At 49.6% G+C, this 16,318-nt stretch overlaps 2 protein-coding genes across 5 annotated transcripts in view; one reads left to right on the forward strand and one right to left on the reverse strand.

Annotated features, from left to right (window-relative positions):
- Positions 1 to 2,263: 2,263 nt before the first annotated feature.
- On the reverse strand, positions 2,264 to 15,443 carry FKRP (fukutin related protein). Of its 3 annotated transcripts, none has more exons than XM_053604175.1 (5): positions 15,417 to 15,443; positions 14,513 to 14,630; positions 13,768 to 13,829; positions 13,535 to 13,658; positions 2,264 to 9,290 (listed from the first exon to the last, which is right to left on the reverse strand). In XM_053604175.1, exon 5 carries the CDS (start codon positions 9,250 to 9,252, stop codon positions 7,765 to 7,767), a length of 1,488 nt encoding a protein of 495 aa, XP_053460150.1. In that variant the 5' UTR covers positions 9,253 to 9,290; positions 13,535 to 13,658; positions 13,768 to 13,829; positions 14,513 to 14,630; positions 15,417 to 15,443; the 3' UTR covers positions 2,264 to 7,764. The 3 variants fall into 3 exon arrangements, with proteins under 3 accessions (XP_053460150.1, XP_053460151.1, XP_053460153.1); XM_053604176.1 differs by having other exon boundaries at positions 13,768 to 13,826; positions 15,417 to 15,432; XM_053604178.1 differs by lacking the exons at positions 14,513 to 14,630; positions 15,417 to 15,443 and adding an exon at positions 13,899 to 13,925 and having other exon boundaries at positions 13,768 to 13,826.
- The window catches only part of STRN4 (striatin 4), a 29,289-nt gene continuing 27,613 nt past the window's right edge, over positions 14,643 to 16,318 (forward strand). For both annotated transcript variants that reach the window (XM_053604169.1, XM_053604170.1), the window contains exon 1: positions 14,643 to 15,363. In XM_053604169.1, the coding sequence (XP_053460144.1) occupies positions 15,082 to 15,363 (282 nt within the window). In that variant the 5' untranslated portion in view covers positions 14,643 to 15,081. The remainder of the gene's footprint in view (positions 15,364 to 16,318) is intronic.

Raw genomic sequence — 16,318 nt, forward strand, 5'->3', positions numbered from 1 at the left:
CGCTGTGGCAGGCACCTGTAATCCCAGGTACTTGGGAGGCAAAGGGCAAGAGAATCGCTAAAGGAAGAACAGAAAAACAAAAAATAAGAAGAAAAAAAACTTCAAACTAAGCAGAGTGAAAGCCTGCTGAAATTGAAAGCAAAATAAATAAATAAATAAAAAGTAACTTAACTTTTGCTGAATGGTACTTACTCTTTTCTATTCCATCATACACACGCACGTATATGCACACGTGTATTTTGTTTCTTTTTGAGACAGGGTCTCTGTCTGTCACCTAGGCTGGAATTAAGTGGCCAGATCATAGCTCACTGCATCTTTGAACTCTTGGGCTCAAGTGATCCTCCCACCTGAGCCACCAAAGGTGGAACCATAGGCACTGTACTACCATGCCTGGCTAATTAAGAAAAATACCTGCAGAGAGATGAGGCCTCACTATGGTGCACAGGCTGGTCTTGAACTGCTGGCATTAATCAATCCTCTGTCTCAGCCTTCCAAAGTGCTAAGATTACAAGTGTGAGCCACCTTGTTCAACCTGTTCTACTTTAATAGCCATTGTCACCTCCTAACACTCACATATATAACACTTTATTATGTTTGTTGTTTACTGTCCTCACTCAGAAGCACAGGGCATGGTCAGCTCAGCGCAGTAGGATTCACGGGATGAATGAAGAAATCAGGCTCCAGCCACAGCACTGCCTGACTGCGAGAGGCTGGCTCAGTCCCGCTTTTGCTAGCTGCCAGCTATGTGACCTTGGGTGAGCAGTGCCCCACCTCACTGGTGGCAATGGCTCTGTTAAGACTCACCCAAAGCCTGCTGGTGAAGGTTTATGTAAGAGCAGAGGAAAATCACCTGGACAGCCACTCCCTGGGGCCCAGCTACCAGCTCCCTCTCTTTGTTTGCATTGCCTCATCACTCCTCTTGCCTCTTCTTGGGAGGGAGCCCTGCATTGAGCTTAGACTTGGGTTCTAGGCTCTGAGTGGCAGTATGAGTGCTGTGTGTGGGGTACATGAAGAGAGTGATAGGTGGGCTTTGTTTCTACCAACTGTAGGCTAATTTTCTAGGTCTGTTGGACATCTCCCTCTCCTTTTGTTGAGTCAACTTTATTGAGGTTATGACACATAATAAACTACAGCCATTAAAGTTGACAAATGGATGAATTGGGGCAGAGGTTTATGCAGTGAAAAAACAGCCCACAATCAAGATACATGAAATTTCCATCACCTCCAAATTTCCTTATGCCCCTTTACAGTCTGCCCCTCTCCCCCCGCCCCCCGCCACAGGCCTAGTCAACCCTTGATCTACTTCTGGTGGCTATGAATTAGTTTTGTCTCTTCTAGAATATTGTATTGATGGAATCATATACTATGCAGCTTTTTGCATCTGGCTGCTTTTACTTGACTAATGCTTTGGGGATTTTTTTTTTTTTTTTTTTTTTTTTTTTTTGTAGAGACAGAGTCTCACTGTACCGCCCTCGGGTAGAGTGCCGTGGCGTCACACGGCTCACAGCAACCTCTTAACTCTTGGGCTTACGCGATTCTCCTGCCTCAGCCTCCCCAGCAGCTGGGACTACAGGCGCCCGCCACAACGCCCGGCTATTTTTTGGTTGCAGTTTGGCCGGGGCTGGGTTTGAACCCGCCACCCTCGGCATATGGGGCTGGCGCCCTACTCACTGAGCCACAGGCGCCGCCCCATGCTTTGGGGATTTATTTCTGCTTTTGCACATCTCAGTAGTTCATTCCTTTCTTTTCCTTCAACCACTGTAGAGTGTTCCATTGTTTGGACGTACCACAGTTTGTTTATCTTTTCACTTATTGATTGGGTGGTTTCCAGGTTGGAGCTATTGTGCTTAAAGGTGCATTTGCAGACAGATCTTAACACGCCACTTGCTTTTCATAGCAAATATTTTGTAACATCCAGGGGCTGGTGATACACAAAATATTTACCATTTGGTAAGGCCATTGGCCTTCCGCCAACTTCCGGGACAGGGCTCTCCCTTCCTCCCCACTGTGCCCAGTGTTAACTTCTTGGCTACAGGTCAGAGGGAGGTCCAGGGGCTCCCCAGGGCGAGCCATGAGAATACTGGTAGTCTAGGGGCTCATGGAATGACTATTTACCAAAGGGTAAATAATCCATAATACAATGTTGTGTGTTTTAATCACCACCACAGCTATACCAGGGCATGTGCTGGCTTGAATGTCAGCTGTAAGAAAGTATTTTTCTGCTCTCCTGAAGTTCACAGATAATATAACTCGATTGCACGATTTAAAAAATAATCCTTTATTGCTCCGATTGTAATGAAAAGGAGGAATAAGAGGATAGTAGTTTATGAATGTATTTCAATACACAAATGTGTGGGGCCACCTCCCAAGAACCTGAGGAGTCAGCCTGACTGCTTACTCCTGTAATATAGGTGACTCCCTATGTTCTGGAGATGGTTGGTATTGGTGTCTAACTATAAGAACCACAAGTGTGATTTTCTGACTGGTGGACAATCCTTAGCCAAGTTTCTAAAAATACAAGCTTCCATCATTTTACATGGGAGATGCAATTCCTGGAAGACTCAGAGGCTATTACAAATAAAAAGGACTTAGTGGCCAGGCATGGTGGCTCACACCTGTAATCCCAGCACTCTGGGAGGCCAAGGAAGGTGGATTGCCTGAGCTCACAGGTTCGAGACCAGCCTGAGGAAGTGTGAGACCCTGTCTCTAAAAAGAAAAAAAAAAAAAAAAAAATAGCCAGGCGTTGTGGCTGGTGCCTGTAGTCCCAGCTACTTGGGAGGCTGAGACAAAAGAATCACTCTGGTGCAAGAGTTTGAGGTTGCTGTGGGCTATGAGGCCATGGTACTCTACCTGGGGCAACAAAGTGAGACTCTGTCTCAAAAATAAAATAAAATAAAATAAGAGTTGGTGTTTATAGAACAGTGTTAAATTCTGGGCTCTGATGATTACTAGCAGGGCTTTTACCTCCAAATAAGGCTAAATTACTGGTAAAAATATTGATGTATTTCTATTCTGCCTGGTTAATAATATAAGAATAATTGAGAAAGCAGGAAAAAATCGCTTCTCAGCCTTTTGGCTAAGCTTAAGTGTGAGAAAGCAGGAAAATTTTCTTTTTTTGTTTTAACTCGTGATTCTTCCAAGTAATGAAAATTCAGTACATATTCTAATATGAACTTGTTAGTTCAAATTAATTATTGTGACAAGTTTCCTATCATATACCTTAGCCAATAATAATGATATTGAATATATAAAACCATCAGACAGTATTAGAAAGGCTAGAAAATGTTTTAATGTATTTGCTCAGAACCATGTTCAGAATTAACTCTGAATCATGAGGAGAAAAAGCCCCAATGTTATGGTTAATCCTAAGAGAAATTCTTTTTTTTGAGACAGAGTTTCACTATGTCACCCTCAGAAGAGTGCTATGGCATCACAGCTTACAGCAACCTCAAACTCTTAGGCTTAATTCTCTTGCCTCAGCCTCCTAAGTAGCTAGGACTATAGGCACCCTCCACAATGCATGGCTATTTTTTGGTTGTAGTTGTTCTTGTCGTTTGGCAGGCCTGGGCTGGGTTCAAACCTGCCAGCTTGTTTAGGTGGCTGGCGCCCTAGCCGCTGAGCTATAGGCACTGAGCCTTAAGAGAAATTCTTTTTTTTTTTTTGTAGAAATTCTTAATCTATTGAGACTTGAAGTAACCTAATGATTCTCAATTTAGCAGAAAGTTGCTGGAACCATTTGATGAGTCCTTGTACCAAAACACAGTCAAGGCAGGGTGATTATTATTGTAAATTATAACAATCAATCAAGAAATCAGATTGGGCAGAGGGTGGGAGGAAGGTGAGGGACAACAATTTACATATTGGTGGGTGGTGCCTATGGCTTAGTGGGTAGGGTGCCGGCCCCATATACTGAGGATGGCAGGTTCAAACCCGGCCCCGGCCAAACTGCAACAAAAAAATAGCCTTTGTGGTGGGCGCCTGTAGTCTCAGGTACTCGGGAGGCTGAGGCAAGATAATCACCTAAGCCCAGGAGTTGGAGGTTGCTGTGAGCTGTGTGATGCCACGGCACTCTATTGAGGGCAATAAAGTGAGACTCCGTCTCTACAAAAAAAACAAAAAAGAAAAAAAAATTACATATTGGGTCAGGTTCCGTGGCTCACAGGATTATAAGGTGGCCTGTAATCCTAGCACTTTGGAAGTCCGAGGCCGGTGGGTCGCCTGAGCTCAGGAGTTCAAGACCAGACTGAACAAGAGAGAGACCCAGTCTCTACTAAAAATAGAAAAACTAGGTTGGGTGCGGTGGCTCATGCCTGTAATTCTAGCACTCTGGGAGGCTGAGGTGGGTGGATTGCCTGAGCTCACAGGTTCGAGACCAGCCTGAGCAAGAGCGAGACCTCATCTCTAAAAATAGCCAGGCACTGTGGTGGGCGCCTGTAGTCCCAGCTACTTGGGAGGCTGAGGCAAGAGAATCACTTGAGCCCAAGAGTCTGAGATTGCTGTGGGCTATGATGTTATGGCACTCTACTAGGAGTGATAAAGTGAGACTGTCTCAAAAAAAAAAAAAAAAAAAAAAAGAAAAGAAAAGAAAAACTAGCTGGGCGTTGTGGTGGGTGCCTATTGTCCCACTACTTCAGAGGCTGAGGCAAGAAGATTGCTTAGAGCTGGAGAGTTTGAGGTTGCTGTGAGATATGGTACCATAGTACTCTATGTAGGGTGACAGAGTAAGACTCTGTCTCAAAAAAAAAAAAAATTTACATATTGAATACAATGAGCACTGACCTGATGGCCAGCACGCTGAAAACACCTACTTCAGCATTATACAGTGTATCCAGGTAACAAACATTTGTACCCCCTTGAAATTTTGAAATAATAATAAAAAAAGAAAGAAATCACACTATAATTTCTAAGCAATGGCTGGGTGTGGCAGATCATGCCTGTAATCCCAGCATTTTGGGAAGCCAAGGCTGGAAGATCCTTTGAGGCCTGAAGTACAAGACCAGCCTGGACAACATAGTGAGACTTTGCCTTTACAAAAAATAATTAGGCAGGCATAGTGGCTCACACTTGCAGTCCCAGCTACTCAGGAAGCTGAGGCAGGAGGATCACTTGAGCCCAGGAGTTTGAGGCTGCAGTGAACTGTGATCATGCCACTCTAGTCGGGGTGATAGAGTAAGACCCTATCTAAAAAGCCAAAATGATTTCTAAATAAAACAATATCATTACAACAATTTGAGAATGAATTGAGTTTAAACATATATTCTTGGTAAACAATCTAAAGAAATATGTATATATAGGTAAAATCACTTGGATTAAAGAATAAAAGGAATATTTTATAATTTGATACATATAGATACATATTAATTTATATTATCATACCAGTTACAAAATATTTTGAATATCATCTTTCCTGCATGAATGTCTAATAGGACATTTGGGAACAGTATGAAACAGGACTCACTTTACTGTGTAGATGTGCTGTCACAATTAAGCATAACAGTCCTGGGCCATGCCTCTTACATGCCAAGAGCACTATCTGGTCATGGTGATAACCCAAACCATCCCCATACACTTCCCAGAATGCTCTCCAGGAACCTGACAGTCTCTTTGTCAACCATTTGCAGGTTAGGTGGTTAAAAGCAGAGGCTGGGTTATAAGAAATCAGCCCTTGAGTGTCTGAGCCTTAGGAGATTAGTTTCTCCTCCTAATCTATGAAGCCTCCTCCTCCAAGAAGTGTACAATCTGCAGTAGTACCAATCCCCCACCTTACAGGTTCAGAGCAACTTGCCTAAGATCATAAAGAAAGTGGCCAAGCCAGGATTCAAACCCAGCCTGCTTCTCAACCCCTTTACTGTAAATGCACTCCTGTGGGATAACCAATCTTACTGCCCCTGTGTCCCAGATGCAAAGCAGAGGTTCAGGAGGCCCAGGGTGGACCTGGCAGTGCTAAGGTTTGAAACCAGTATTCTCTTGCCTCAGAGCCTATGGGTTTTTTTTAACCTGTAATCTTCAAAACCAGACTCACACACCCAGGGGTGTGTGTGGAAAAAGTCACTGGGATGAGGTGAGAAAGCATAAAAACATCTATTCATATCTACTATTCTAAAATGGAATAATTTAAGTGTTATTGCCAACATACACACTGATAATAGTTCCTGTGCATCATTTATATTAAATAAATAAATATATACATATTGGGAGTACATCTCCAAATACTATTTACTCTTTTTTTTTTTGTAGAGACAGAGTCTCACTGTACTGCCCTTGGTAGAGTGCCGTAGCGTCACACGGCTCACAGCAACCTCTAACTCTTGGGCTTACGCGATTCTCTTGCCTCAGCCTCCCGAGCAGCTGGGACTACAGGTGCCCACCACAATGCCCGGCTATTTTTTTTTTTGTTGCAGTTTGGCCAGGGCTGGGTTTGAACCCGCCACCTTCGGCATATGGGGCCGGTGCCCTACTCACTGAGCCACAGGTGCCACCCATACTATTTACTTTTAGGAGCTTAATCAAAAAAGGAAGGTTGCCAATGCTTCTGCCTGCTAAGTAGCATGGCCTCCCCACCCCCCTCCTGAGAACCGTCAGTAGAGAGGGTGATGGTAAGTCCAGTGTGGGCTTAGAGCCTGACCACCTGGGTTCAAGTCCCCAATCTGCCACTTCCTAAGCTGTCTGATCTTGGGCAAGTGACTTCATCATCTGGCCTCAGTTTCTTCATCTGTAAAATGGAAATTATAGCAGCTGTCACTTCAGAAAGTTGAGGTGAGGGACAAATCAGTTAACCCATGTGAAATGCCGAGAACAATGCCTGGTACCCAGGTAAGTGCTAAGTGAATATGAACTATAGTTATTATCATTTACCCTGCTGTGCAAGTTAAAAGACAGGCACAGAGAGCTGAAATAATGAGGTAATAACAATGAGTGGGGCTGGGATCCCCAACCCCATTAGTGACCATAGCTGCACCTGGAAGAGGAGCCTGTTTTCTCCTGTGCAAGGCGAGTTAATAGCAGCATGCACCTCACAGAGTTCTCTCAGGAGGGAAAGAGGTCTTCTGGAAGAGGAGATAGTCATTTCTGTCCCTATTTCACACAGGGACTGACTTAGGCAGTGAGACTGTGCAACATCAGGAGCGGGTCAGACACGCCCTCTAGTGGTGGAAGCGACCTCAGCAGCCACAGGCCCTGGAGGCTTATTCTATGATACCCAGGGCACTCACTGAATGCTGGGAGTAACCTGAAGCACAGAGAAACTGTGACACCGCCCCAGGCCCACCTAACTAGTAAGGGCTAAGTAGAGCCAGGATATGAATATCACCAGTCTAGCCCCAGAGCTTACACTCTTTCTTTCCAAAAACTCCAACTTAGCTTCCCAGCACAGGGCTCTTGGATTCTTGGGCAGGGCCCCTTCTTTGAGGTCTAGGACTAAGAGGGGCCTTGCAGGAGGCTTGGCACTCTGGCTCCATCCACCAAATGCTAGTGGCTCCTTTGATGACCAGGATGCTTCTGATGCTCTCACACATATCTGACTCCTGATGAGAAGGAACATTTGAGAATCTCTGGATGGAGCTTCCTTCACATCTTTGGCTGGGTTCTCTCCTGCCAAAGCCAGGCTTCCATCCTGCTTTCCCTCTAGTTTCTTTCTTGGTAAGTTCCCCCCTCTCCCTCTCTACCACACACTCCTCACGCCCACACCAAGCTTCTCCACATCCAGATAGACTGCTCTAAAACAACTGGAATGTTCCCTGGACCCTAGGTAAGGGCAACAGGGCTTCAGCTGCTGCCTGTCAAACTCAGGAGAGCTGGGTTGGGGTATTCGGGGTTCTCTATGACTCCAGGGCCAAACTTGAGCTCCAGGAAACGGCGGTAGTTGTTAGGCGCTTGTGCCATGAAGCCAGCAAAAGGCAGAGGCACCAGAGGCTGCAGGAAGTGCTCGGGGAACTCGACATCCTGCCTGTGGTCTAGCCATGTGTCCTTGGTCATGACTCCATTGCGGGGGTAGAAGGGCCACAGGTCCACATGTAGGTGGTTGCTCTCACTGTACTGCACGCGGAAAAAGTCACCCTCCACGGCCTTCTCCCACACGAAGCCGCGCTCATCCACCACAGAACCAGCCTCAGCTCCCCGCAGTTGCTCGCAGTTGCCCACGTCCTCCAAGTAGATGCCCAGATCAACATCGTAGTCCCACGGGATAATGTCCCCATGGCGGGCCGCCCCTAGCAGTGAACCGCCCTCCAGCCAGTAGCGCACACCTGCGGCCTCCAGCACCCCCACCACGTATCGCGCGGTCTCCCGAAGTGCGCGCAGACAGCAAGGGGGCGTCCAGCGCTCTTGGTATAGGTAGGCCGGTGTGTCGCCCACCACTGTGCTGAAGCACCGCGTGGTCTCCTTGGTGCAGCCAAACCACTCAAGCCGCCCGCCCTCCCAGCTCACCAGGCGGATGCCCAGCAAGTGTAGCAGTGCTGCCCGCCGAGCGCGCCCCTCACGCTCAGCCTTCCAACGCGCGTGGGCTGTGGCCAGCGGGGGCTGACTTGCTGCGGCAAAGGGCAAGTCCAGCAGCTGCACTGCCCAGCCACGAAGGGCGGTCTGCAGGAAAAGGCTAGTGCTCACAGGCCGGGCCATTGGTGCCGAGAGGTTGAAGAGGTCACGTGCGCGAAGGAGCACCACTGCGTCCCCGTCCAGGGCATCGCAGCGGGGCGCAGTGGGTGCTTGGCCATAGCGGGCGGTCCACTCTCGAAGGCTAATGTTCAGGGACAGGCACCGGGCAGGGTTGGCTGTGGCCACGGGGGCGGCCACCAGGCGTGCACTTCCCACCCGGAGCACCTCTGCCATGCGCTCCAGCTGGCCCAGTGCCTCAGCCCGAGCCCCATCAGGCACCAAGGCCACGAACTCGGTGGCCACGTAGGTCTCTGGGCGGGAGGCTGCGGCAGGCCGGTCCAGGGCAGGCTGGAGAAGTGCCAGGCGAACATTGGGAATGCGAGGCAGGGCCAGGGGTGGGTAGGGGAGCGTGTCGGCCACCACCACCACGGGCTGGGTGGGGTCCTGCTGTAGGAAGGAGTCCACCAGTTCGGGCACCGCGTTATCAAATGCTTCGAACTCCCGCACTAGGATGGTGACACGAGGCCCAGAGGCAGATGCACGACGGGGGCCCCGGACCCGGGAGTTCCTAGGCTGGTGTTGCAGCCACGAGACATAGAAGAAGACCAGGAGATTGAGTGTGATGGCGGCTGCCAGAGCAGCCTGGCAGCGGGTGAGCCGCATGGGGCCGAGCTCAGGCCCTAGCTGGGCCTCCAGGCATCCTGGGGAGGGGAAATTAAGGAGAGCTGCAGTTGGGTATCAGAACCACCTCCCTCCCCCAACTCAGCCTTGTCTGGATTCTCCAGCTCTTTCTCAGTGCCCTTTCTTTTCCCTCTTTGGTTTCAGCTCTAATATCCACTCCTCCAGGAAGCCTTCCCTGACTTCCCAGGCTGGGTCAGGCACCCTCTCTGGGCTGCTTTAGCTCCTTGGGTCCCCCAAATATAGCCTGATCACCTGAAGTCATCACTGAGTGGGGGAGGGTCACTGGGTTGTGATACCCATGAGGGCAAGACCTGAGCCTGTGTTCCGGGCCTGTAGGTCAGCAGCTAGGGAGCTAGCCACATACATTGTAGCTGGCCGGTTTGAATCTAGCCAGGGCCTGCCAAACAACAATGACAACTACTACTGCGACAACAAAATAGCCAAGCGTTAAGGCAGGCGCCTGTAGCCCCAGCTACTTGGGAGGCTGAGGCTTAAGCCCAAGAGTCTGAGGTTGCTGCAAGCTGTGATGCCACAGCACTCTACCCAGGGAGACAGCTTGAGACTCTGTCTCATAAAAAAAAAAAAAAAAAAAAAAAAAAAAAAGACCTGAGTCTGTCTCTTGTTGGCTCAATGCCCACAGAAGTACTCTGTAAGTTTTTTCTTTTTCTTTTTTTGTTGTTGTTTTTGGCCAGGGCTAGGTTTGAACCTGCCACCTTCCACATATGGGGCTGGCGCCCTACTCCTTGAGCCACAGGCGCTGCCCATCTATAAGTTTTTTCAATTGAATCACCTTCCTGTCCACATTCTTACCCCATCCTTCTCTGTCAACTTCTTATTCAGATTCCAGTTCAGTTATAAACACCCTAACCCCATCCCCAAGCCCAACTTTCAACTCCCACCAGTCTCTCCTCCAGAAAGCCACCGCTGAATTCTTCCTTCCTTCCCTCCCTCCAGGTGAGGCTGATGTGGCAACACCCAAGCATTATTCCCAAGCCTCTCCCTTGCTCCCCATTCCTCAAATCTTGTGCCATCTGGTCATCTCCCTGATGGTCAGCCAGATCATTTTGGTTTATAAGAAAGGCCAGAAATATTTTTATTTATTTTTTTGTAGAGGCAGAGTCTCACTCTACCCTCGGTAGAGTGCTGTGGCGTCACACAGCTCACAGCAACCTCCAACTCCTGGGCTTAGGCAATTCTCTTGCCTCAGCCTCCAGAGTAGCTGGGACTACAGGCACCCACCACAACACCTGGCTATTTTTTGTTGCAGTTTGGCCAGTTTTCGGCATATAGGGCCGGCGCCCTACCCACTGAGCCACAGGCGCCACCCTATTTTGATTGTTTTTAAATCAGAATTATCCCCCCCTCCCTTTTTTTGAGACAGGGCCTAACTCTGTCACTTAGGCTAGTGTGCAGTGACGTGATCATAGCTTGCTTGCTATAGCCTCCAACTCTTAGGCTCAAATGATTCTCCTGCCTCAACACCTCTTGAATAGCTGAGATTATAGGGGTGTATCACAATGCCTGGCTAACTTTATTATTTTTTTTAAACACTGGCTAACTTTAACATTTTTTATAGAGATGGAGTCTCACTATTGTCCAGGCTGGACAATTTTTAAATGCTGGCCACTAATTAATTTGTTCTTTTAAGGGTGTAGGTAAAACTCATAGAAACAGGAAGTAGAATAGTAGGTGCCAGGGGTTGTGGGCAGGGAGAATGAAGAGTTGTGTAATGGGTACAGAACTTCAGTTTTGCAAGATGAAAAAGCTTGGAGATTTGTTTGCATAATATCATGAACGTACCTAACTAATGAACTGTGTACTTAAAAATAGTTAAGATGGTACATTTTATATATGTATTTTGTTACAATTAAAACTATTTTCGGGCGGTGCCTGTGGCTCAGTGAGTAGGGCGCCGGCCCCATATGCCGAGGGTGGCGGGTTCAAACCCAGCCCTGGCCAAACTGCAACAAAAAAATAGCTGGGTGCTGTGGCGGGCACCTGTTGTCCCAGCTACTCGGGAGGCTGAGGCAAGAGAATCGCGTAAGCCCAGGAGCTGGAGGTTGCTGTGAGCTGTGTGACGCCACAGCACTCTACCAAGGGCCATAAAGTGAGACTCTGTCTCTACAAAAAAAAAAAAAAAACTATTTTCATAAAAAAGAGTAATGGGTCACATCTAGATACTGCCAGGCTTAGGACACTCTGCTCCCACTTCGTTCATTGGCCAAACTCCCAAGTGAGCCCCAGATAGTGCTGTCTCCCTGTCCCCATCATAGACTTCAAAGATTTGGCTGTTCTCCAGCACAGGTGGTTCTGGGCCGGTACTCAAAAAAGTTTCCCCATGGAACTTTTATAGGTTTCTGCCCTTTTCAGAGAGAGGACATCCCACTAATCTTGGTACATCTTAAATACTTCTGACCCCACCTCTCCATTTCCATAGCTCCTCCTTCAATCTAGGTCTATCCAGGTTCCCACCCAACTTCCCTCTCATCTCTAGCCCAAGTCTCCTCTTAATGGTAGCCAGAAGAGTCTTCCTAAAGCACAAATATGACCTTTCCTTTCCCTGCTCAGAATTTGCCATGGCTCCCCAGTGCCTGAAGAAAAGTTTAAATTTCTTATAACATCCACCATTCCAGCCCATCTCTTTTTTTTTTTTTTTTTTGTAGCGGCAGAGTCTTACTTTATCACCCTCGGTAGAGTGCCGTGGCGTCACACAGCTCACAGCAACCTCCAACTCCTGGGCTTAGGCGATTCTCTTGCTTCAGCCTCCCGAGTAGCTGGGACTACAGGCGTCCGCCACAACACCCGGCTATTTTTTTGTTTGCAGTTTGGCTGGGGCTGGGCTTGAACCCAACACCCTTGGTATATGGGGTCAGCGCCCTACCCACTGAGCCACAGGCGCCGTGCCCCCCAGCCCATCTCTTGCCATGCCCTCCTCCAACATTATGCCTAAGTTACCCTGAACTTTTTCTCAAACAGGTCTTATTTCTAAGTGCTTGCATTCTGTTCCTTCTGTCTAGAAGATTCTCCTCTCAAAGACTGCTTTTCCTGAAGAATGTCTACTTATGTTTGAAGTCTCAGCTCAGATGCCCCTTCCTCCAGGAAGCCCTTCCTGAACCCCCAGCTGGGGAAGGTACTCCCTCTAGGCTCCCCAGCCCTGCCCATTTTGTTTCATCAGATGGGGATGGATGTGTCTGCCCTGCACAATGTATTTGGGGCCCTACCCTGGTCTTCTTGAGCACAAGTAGATTTGATGGCCAGATGAGAAGATGCCATGGGCTGATGAGGATGTGAGGGCAACTAAGAAGGAGAAAGGGATCATCTAGTACCCTGACAAGGTTGGTTCTGGCCTCAAAGTGAACCCTAGGGCTATAAAACCCTTCGTTAGGGCAAGGTGGATAAAATGATTTTGAAGGTCTAAATGTTCTACACTTTTCTGTATCGGGAGGATAATAATACCAACAATTTTATCAGCTCACCTTGTGCCAGCTCCTGTTCTAAGCACTTTGGGTATTTTTGCTTATTCAACCCTTTTGTTATGATCACAATTAAAGATGAGGAAACTGGGTGGTGCTGTGGCTCAGTGAGTAGGGCGCCAGCCCCATATACCAAGGGTGGTGGGTTTGAACCTGTCCCCGGCCAAACTACAGCAAAAAATAGCCAGACGTTGTGGCCGGCACCTGTAGTTCCAGCTGCTCGGAAGGCTGAGGGAAGAGAATCGCCTATGCCCAAGAGCTGGAGGTTGCTGTGAGCTATGATGGTACAGCACTCTACAGAGGGTGACAAAGTAAGACTCTGTCTCTAAAATAATAATAATAATAATAATAATAATAATAATAATAAAGATGAGGAAACTGAGAAGTGAAGCAAATTGCTCAAGGTTGCATAACTGGGAAACGGGAGACCCAAGATTTGACCCAAGAAGCTGCCTCTAGAGTTGTGCTTTAAATCAATAAACTCCACTGTCTCCCTTGGGTCCACTAGGAAGGCCCAACTCAGACAATCTTTGGTGAGCCTTCCCCAACCCTAACCTGACAGGTGCTTTCAAAGCTAAATGTAGTAAATTAATTAATTCAACTCGTTAACTCTTCAAACATATTTATCAAGTGTTCTCTGTGACAGACCCTGTGTTCTGAGGACACAGGATGAACAAGGTACTCATTGTGTTGGCCTACTAGAAAACAACAACAACAAAAAGACACAAAGGAACAACTTACAGGTAGGGCAAGAAACCAGCAGGGGACATGAGAGCAAAACAGGGACTTGCCTTAGAAGAAGTGGTCAGGGAAGGAGAGAACAGTTAACCTGAGCCCTTATTAGTCTCTCTGTTCCCCACAAAACATTGTAAGTGAATCCAGATTCTCTTCAGTCTTCAGCCTCAGCCCCTGCATCTGGAGAATGGGAATATGATGGGTAGAAAAAATGAAATGTGAGAAACCCTTTGGGAATGAGCAAAGGGCAGTTTCCAAATGAGTGCTAGTGGCATTGAGGACTTCTTACCTCCTGTGTTGTAGGCTGGGGGAGATCCAGAAGTGTAGTTTCAGCCCATATCAGCTGCACTGCTGAGGAAAGGAGAGTCAGAAGACCCCATATCAGCCAATACAGCATAAGAGAACACAATTTCATCTTACCCACAAAAGTAGCTACTAGAAGGTCAGGGAATCTTTTCTTTTGAAGTTCCATAAGCTTGAGCACCACTTGGGGAGGGGTGGGTGGGAGGGAGTCAGTTATCATAGCAATCTATAACCATCTCTCTCTCATGAATGTGTTCAGAAAAGGTAGGGCTAGAAGTGACAGAAGTTGTTACCATGACAACCCCTCCCTAGATAACACTCCACCTTGACAGACAAGCTTCAAACATCCCACACTTTGACAGGCCTGGTTCCTAGGGTCACTGGAAAAAGGGGTGTGTGGCTGCCCTGTTACCATAGTAACTAAGGCTGAGCCTTGCCTGTTTTTCACTTTCCTGAGGATGGTCCAGGCCCTGTAACCATAGCAACTGTGCCTCAGCAGAGCAGCTCCTCCTCTAAATAAAAACACCTGGTTGATTTGGTCCATAGATGATGGTTACCATGGTAATGCCAGCAGGTTGGCTATGGGAGGAGGGGTTGGGGAAGAGGTGTGTTTCTCTTGGAGATCAGTGTACTTGGGACTGGGGGTCCTTTCTACCTGAGTGTCAAGTGGGAAGGGTTGTCACAGTAGTGCTGAGGGCAAAAGCAGAAGGAACACTAGAGACTTAGGTTACCTTAGCCACCTTCTCTTGATGCGGAGTCCAGAAAGGTTTGGGGCTCCACAACCACAAGGTGGAAGGGAGGGGAGACTGGGGGGCTTCAGGCTGGGGAAGGGTTACCATGACAGCCGACCTGGCCAGGAATCAGAAAGGATGGGATCAATGTTGAAACTGTCCCCTGGTGGTCGCCCTTTCTCTCAAAGAGGACAAGTGATTGTCCAGGAGAGTGGTATTTGGGTCTGAAAGGGGTAAGATTTCGTTTTGGGAAGAAGTAGTAGAAGAGGGGGCAAAAGTCTTGCTTTTGTTAGGGTGACACTCGTCTGGGGACTGGGTCTCTCTTGCCCACTTCGGGGCGCACGGCCCCGCTCCGCTTGTCCTTCCCATCGGCAGGCACGCACGTATTCAGGGTAGACCAGGGTGGGCAAGGCTCGCGCCCAGCCTCGTGCTCGCCGCCGCCCCCCCTGTACCCCCCTGTACCCCCCGCCCCCGTACCCAGCAGGGCGCGCTCGGGTGGGGGGGGGGGTTGGCGCGGCCGCGCAGGCGCGCGAGGCACAGTGGGCGCGCGGACCGGCCCCGGGGCCTCCATGATGGAGGAGCGAGCGGCCGCTGCGGTCGCTGCCGCCGCCTCCTCCTGTCGCCCGCTCGGCTCTGGCGCGGGCCCCGGCCCGACTGGGGCCGCCCCGGTCTCTGCCCCTGCCTCCGGGCCCGGCCCGGCGGGTAAAGGAGGCGGCGGCGGAGGCAGCCCTGGACCCACGGCAAGCCCGGAGCCTCTGAGCCTGCCTGGGATCCTGCACTTTATCCAGCACGAGTGGGCGCGCTTTGAAGCCGAGAAGGCCCGCTGGGAGGCCGAACGCGCAGAGTTGCAGGTGAGCGCCGCCCCAGGACCCCCGACCCCCCACCCGGCCCGGCCCGGCCTCACCCGCCGCCGCCGCTGCCGCCATCTTGGAGCAATGGCCGCCGGGACGGCCGGGGGGGCGGGAGGGGACCGCTACGGTCCCGGAGAGCGAGTGAAGGGCAGTCCCAGGGGGGTCCTGAGGGGGCCTAGGGGCGGGAGGCGACCGGTTCGACTTGAGATGGGAGTGTAGGGACCCGGGAGCGGGAGAGACCGAGACCGGCCGAGAGAAAGGTTAAGAGGGGCCAGAACCCGCTGGGAGTGGGAGTGGGATTGAGCACGTCGGTGGAGGGGCTACAGAGAGAGACGACTCGGGAAGGCTGAGAGAACTCGGGGAAGGGTGTGGAGACGTGTTGAAGGGGTCTGAGAAGGATCTGAGTGGTCTCGTATGGGAGTGAGCAAAAGCTCGCACCTCCGTCCCTGGCGACCAGGTTTGGGATAGAGGGAGCGTCTAGGGGGCCCTTGAGATCGGTCGAGAGCGGCTCCTGGCCGGCAGCCTCGGAGAGGAGGGAGAGGAAGTCCGGGAGCCTGGAATGGGGTGTGTTTGGGGGCATTTGAATGGGGAGCATTCAAAAGATGGCTGTGTAAGGACACTGGCGGTTGGAGGAGGTTTTCGAAGGGTCCTAGGGTGAAAGTGCATTCCTTGTCCTCTGAGGAAGAAACTTTGGGAGTTCGGACAGCTTGCTGAGTAGGGTTCCCTGGGGTGGAAGCGTGGGCAGGGGAGAGGAGTACCCTAGATATGTCCAGCTGGAAGAGCTTGAGAGTGGAAGCGCTAATTTGGGAGCATGGAGGAGTGGTGGCGATGGAGGTGAGTGTAGGATGTCAGGTAGAGAGCCCTTCACCCGAATAGGGGTTGGTCTGCATGTCCAGTGTGGAGATGAAGGGTCCTGGGATGGGGCCAATGAGGAGGGATGGGGTACCCTGGGATG

Source organism: Nycticebus coucang, chromosome 10 (assembly GCF_027406575.1).
Source record: "Nycticebus coucang isolate mNycCou1 chromosome 10, mNycCou1.pri, whole genome shotgun sequence".
In the NCBI taxonomy this organism is placed as follows: domain Eukaryota; kingdom Metazoa; phylum Chordata; class Mammalia; order Primates; family Lorisidae; genus Nycticebus; species Nycticebus coucang.